Source organism: Crocuta crocuta, unplaced genomic scaffold, assembly GCF_008692635.1.
Source record: "Crocuta crocuta isolate KB4526 unplaced genomic scaffold, BGI_CrCroc_1.0 scaffold1171, whole genome shotgun sequence".
Lineage (NCBI taxonomy): Eukaryota > Metazoa > Chordata > Mammalia > Carnivora > Hyaenidae > Crocuta > Crocuta crocuta.
This window is the reverse complement of record NW_027530879.1, coordinates 267,649-273,270: the sequence shown is the minus strand read 5'-3', so window position 1 is coordinate 273,270 and position 5,622 is coordinate 267,649. Positions and strand designations below refer to the sequence as shown.

The 5,622-nt window shown below is 45.9% G+C and overlaps 1 protein-coding gene across 1 annotated transcript in view; it reads left to right on the top strand.

Annotated features, from left to right (window-relative positions):
• The window catches only part of PIR (pirin), an 87,645-nt gene that overhangs the window by 74,894 nt on the left and 7,129 nt on the right, over positions 1–5,622 (top strand). Inside the window, exons 7-8 of the mRNA XM_077769650.1 lie at positions 1,132–1,214; positions 4,584–4,650. Of these exons, the coding sequence (XP_077625776.1) occupies positions 1,132–1,214; positions 4,584–4,650 (150 nt within the window). The remainder of the gene's footprint in view (positions 1–1,131; positions 1,215–4,583; positions 4,651–5,622) is intronic.

Here is a 5,622-nt window from a genome sequence, read left to right as displayed (position 1 = left end):
AATAAAAGGTCTGCCCAGGCTGCGACATTTCACAGAATGTGAAGGTGTCTTCAGAATCAGTCTTGTGGTTCCTCTCTTAGAACAGCAAAGAGAGTGGCAGAAATTGGGCTCNACTGAGATCATGACCTGAGCCGAAGTCGGACGCTCAACCAACTGAGCCACCCAGGCGCCCCTGAACTCCTCGTTTCTAAACCCAGATTTGCTCACAGACTGGTGAACACCACAGGCAAGGATTGAGGAATCTCAATCCAGCATTATTTGAGAACTGTCTCTTGCCAGCNGACAGCGAAGGGGGTTTATAATTTGTTTTGGCTTATGCATGATGGAACAGCTACATAACAAAATGAGGGGCTGGAGTGGACCATGTGGATAATGGATATGGGTGTTGTGTATGAACGAGTTGAAGGTAAGAGACGTGATCCAGTGCTCCCGGGAATCTCCGTATAGCACACTTAATAAAATGCTTCTCCATATCACAGTTAAGGAGGTCACCCAGCTCTAAATGAGCTTGTTCTTAGAGTGCCAGACCTCTGTTTCATTGCTAGACCCATGCATGAGTAGAAAGTCTGTGGAGTTCTGTTGCTTACTTCCAGGACGTCTGTGGACCTGAGTCTTCAGTAGAGAAGGGACCTTTAATGGAGCGCTGGGGCCGACGGGCTGGCTCATGGGAGCTGATTGTGCACCTCTTCCCCGACCTCCCGTTGGTAGTTGAAATTGGCCGCAGTGGGAGCCTTTCCAGCACGGAAATGAGCACACACCGAAAATCAGGCTGGTTCTCCCACTTCTCCCCCAAAGCCACTTTTACACGGTGACCGGCACACCACTGCTTCCGAGGCAGAGGTCCTTAATCTTTTTTTGTGCCGTGGGCCCTTTGTCATTTGCCAGGTCCCCACCTGTGAACACTGTTGGTTTTTAATTCAGAGAAGTCATTAAACTGTTACAAGTTTATGGTGCAGTTATATGTGTGTTTCCCTAATGGCATTTGAAACCACACCATCCTATAAGATTCCTAAGTCTCTTATTTCTGAGTTTGAAACTAACATTGTGGCGCTGTGTAGTTAAGCAAACTTGTAACCATATGATAAACGTACTATAAAGAACATTCAGTCTCACATCTCATCTCTTTTGTAGGGCCTGAGGATGAGCAGCAAAAAATAGAGCCTCATCACACAGCGGTGCTGGGAGAGGGTGACAGTGTCCAGGTACAGAACAGGGTAAGTATTAATAATCTTTTGTTTTCGAAAATTGCACTTTCTACTAGTTCACAGGTAAATGCCTGCTCTCTCTTCTGTGTTGCTGGAAAATGTTCTCTCTTCTTAGGCAAAGAAACTATACCACAAATTTGTCAACCCCTTTCATTAACATCTGTTACTTCTATCGGTTTATTTTAAGGTTTTATCAGTGCAGATCCCTTGTCTTCAGGAATCACCTGAAGTCTCTTTGTTTACCCCTAGAAATTTGAATCTGGGGGCAACATGTGCTTCCTTGTCTCTTTCTTTTATTTGTAGCATCAGTGAAAACGAAGCGGCCCCCTAGGAGTATAAATACAGATCTCCATGCTCACAAAGAGCCCTGTGCAAGTCAGCCTCACTTTGAACTGAGCGGAACATATATGCGTCTCATAGTCCCTTTGTGTTGAGCCCCCGCTCCTTAGGTAGAGTTTCTGATATTTCTATTTCATTCCCTTGGGTGATTGTCTCACTCCCTCGTGAGCCTGCTAAGCCAATCTGATGGCTTTGTGTCATTCTATTAAAGAGGGTGGAAGAGACAATTGGGTAAAAGCTCCTGATAAGATGAATTTTGAAAAATAGTGATGGAAACGACGTCATGGTGCAGGTGACTGGCGGAGAGGCAATCTGCCTGCCTCGGGCGCTCTGACCTTGGTATTGTGGAATGTGGGGGATTTGAAGAATCAGCGCGTCTTCGCCCACTTTCGTAGCAGCACACCTATGGAGTACGTAGGAAGGAACTGTCATGAGCACCAGAGAAAATGCACATCTCGGGGTCCATGCACCTCGATTATTAGGTCGAGCTGTTTCAAATGGGCCCTTTTGACCCACAGATATGGTTTCGGGCCAGTGCAGGAAGGAGGCCCGGAAGCCACACACAGACCAGAGCCGACTGGTCATGGGTTTGTTTGTCACGTTATCAGGTTTAACTTGGCACCTCGGCTCTTCCTATAACCTAGCAGAGGGCACGTTACAGATGATAAGGGTTTGGAAAGTGGAAAGAACCACCAGAAGGAGTTGCTGAGGGGAGCCAGAAAGCGGGGGGCACGGGCAGGGGGGCAGCTGGGATAGCAAAGAGTTGGCTAAGACATCAGTTCACAGGTTCCAGAGGCACGGCTCTGTTGTGCAGACTTCTGGAATCATTACTGGGTTCGAGCACGGCCAGAGCCATCCAGGCAGGAGAAAGATCTCTATGAAAAAATTATGTTTAAAAATTAGTATTTCAATGGGTGTGTGATGCCTCTATCCATGAATAAGTAGAAAGCACCCCCATAGATTACAACAGGAAGGAGATCGTGAAGGGAGGAATCTTGGCCTTGCCACTTGTTAGCTGTGTGGCTTTGGACACGTTTCTCAACTTCTCTGAGATTCGGTTTCTTTGTCTACGAAATCAAAATAATGATGCCACCTGCATAGAGTTACTAGAAAGGATATGTGAGGTTCCGTATGTCAAGAGTCTGCCCGGGGCGCCTGGGTGGCTTAGTCGGTTAAGCGTCCGACTTTCGCTTAGGTCACGATCTCGCGGTTCGTGGCTTCGAGCCCCGCGTCGGGCTCTGTGCTGACTGCCAGCTCAGAGCCTGGAGCCTGTTTCGGAGTCTGTGACTCCCTCTCTCTCTGACCCTCCCCTGCTCACGCTGTCTCTCTCTCTCTCCTAGAAATAAATAAAAATATAAAAAACAAAAAAGAGTCTGCCCCAGGTCTAGCACTGGGGTTGGTAAATTACATCCAGTAGGCCAGATTCAAACCCGGTTTTGTAAATAAAGTTTGGTCGGATCACAGCCATGCCCATTAATTTCTGTTTGTCTGTGGATGCTCTCACACCACAGCAGTACAGGTGACTGGTTGCAGCAGAGACTCGAGGCCCCACTAAGCCTGAAATACTTATTCTCTGGCTCTTTACAGGGAAAAGTTTGCTAAGCCCTGGTCTAGTACATAATGGGTGCCCAATAACAGTAACCAAAAGGTTCACTGATCTAAGCACCTAATTTAATGGAGAGTCACATCAGATACATGTTACATCATGAGGATTCATACTTTAGGCCCTAAGGTTCAGGGCACATAGCAGTTTCTACAGCTAGAAAAAGCCTCTGAGGTATCCTGATTCACTCCAGGCCCCAGGCCAGGGTCACCTTCACTTGGAAGCAAGCCTGAGGCTTAGAGAAGGAAGATCCGACTTCCCAATGTTCCCCTTAATCCCATTTGCACTGTGTTGTGGTCAGGAATAAGGGTTTGGACGGCACCTGGGTGACTCAGTAGGTTGAGGGTCCGACTTCAGCTCAGGTCACTACCTCACGGTTCGTGAGTTCAAGCCCCGCGTCGGGCTCTCTGCTCTCAGTCTGTAGCCCACTTCAGATCCTCTGCCCCTCTCCCCCCCCCCCAAAACTAAACATAAAAAATAAGAATAAGGATTTGGTATACTCCCCAGCTCCTAGCACTTTCGCTGCTACTCACTTTCTGAGCCTTCCACAGTCGCACCTATCTCCCGCTTCACTAGGTAAGGGCGGCTTCCCCTAGAGTGGCCAGCCCTCTGGGGCAGGAGAGGAGGGCACGCAAGGGTTGATGTTGATCACATCGTTTCTGTCCCCAGGTTTCCCGCTCCATCCTAGCATTTGATTTGTCTCAGGTGGACACATTTTAGGCTTCAGGGACCCCGTCTTCTTTCTGAGGGTGGACTGTCTTCTCTGACCCTTACTCTGAAGCCTTCCATGACACGTGGCAACTACAGGGGGCTTGGTTTCTGCTAGGTTTAAGATTGTGCAGGCCAGACCATCTGACTTCTTGGAGGAAGCCCAAACTCCCAACAATGGCTTCCAAACAGTCTTCCCTTGTTCAGAGTTCTTAGACATTGGGATCGACTCCATGCTTCTGTGGGCATTTCATCCTGGACTGGTCACCTTGGAACAGCCTCTGTTTCAGGGGCGAAGCCTCCCTGTGCTGCTTTGCCCACAGTTGGTGCCCTTGTCAGGATGGCTCCCTGACCAGGAGCACGTAGGTTTTATAGGAAAGACTCGATGTCCCCTTTAGATGCATGTTTATATTGATGTTGTACTGAGAAAGTCTTAAGCCTCATGGATTAGCACATTCACTTGTAGTTTGTCAAGGCAGACAATCAATTCTTCATTAGCTGCCCTCAAAACGATACTCTTTAACTGGCACAATTCATGGGGACCTTGCTGAATGAATACAGATTGACATGTGGTTAAAAGAAGGATTGAAAGGGGGCGCCTGGGTGGCTTAGTCGGTTAAGCGTCCAGCTTTCGCTTAGGTCATGNAGCAAGTCAGCTTCAGATTATTTCTAATTTGACATTCAAAAATCTGCATGTTTATTGTTTGATGTTTTCTTCTTGACTTGAGGATCCTGAGAGAAACCACTTCATCCTAATTGCTGGGGAGCCGTTAGGAGAACCAGTCGTCCAGCATGGTAAGTGCCAAACAACAGCAATTTTCCTGGTTGATTTTCTTCCTCTTTGAAAGTAGTGTACCAGTATAGCATTACTAGGAAAATGAGCTGGATTTTTCTCCTCTTTGTCTACGAATTCAAAGATTTTGGTGTGTCGCTCCATTGTCAGAGGAAAATATGTACATGGCATTTATTTCTACATTCATTCTCTCTTTCTTGTGAAGAAACATCTCCTGAGTACCCATCATGTGGATGACATTGAACTTAGAACTATGGGGTAAACAAAAATAGTGTTTTGTGTTGTATCATAGGGAACTTGAACTTAAGGAAAGGTTTTGTGGGCTGCTGCTCAAATACCATTTTATCTTTACTAAAAGCAACAGTGACTTCAATACCATTTGTAGTCAATTGTATTATTTGTGAAAAATAGGGACTGCTTAAGAATATCCCTTTGGAAGTCTCTAAATTATTTGAATCACTACTAAAAACAAAAAACGAATAGAGGCAGAAAATCCTGGTCTAAGCACCCAGTCACCTCACTTTGTTGTCTTGACTTCCTCATAATATTGTTGTTCTATTAAATGAGGAGCATCTAAAAGGACGTAAACTCCAACTTAGTATTGGTTTATTTTTATTAAAAAATGTTTTTGCCGGGACACGCGGTTGGCTCAGTTGGTTAAGCATTCAACTTCGGCTCAGGTCATGATCTCGTGGCTTATGAATTTGAGAACCGCACCAGGCTCTGCACTGACACTTCGGAGCCTGGAGCCTGCTTCAGATTTTGTGTCTCCCTCTCTCTCTGGCCCTCCCCCACTCACTCTGTTTCTTTCAAAAATAAATAAACATTAAAAAAATTAAAATTTTTTGCCAACTTATTTAAATACCTATAAAATGTATTATTAAATTTACCATGCATTGAAATCCCATTATATGACCTTGCTTTGCATGAATTCCCATACATACACCATGATTTCAGAAAAACAAACCCCAGCT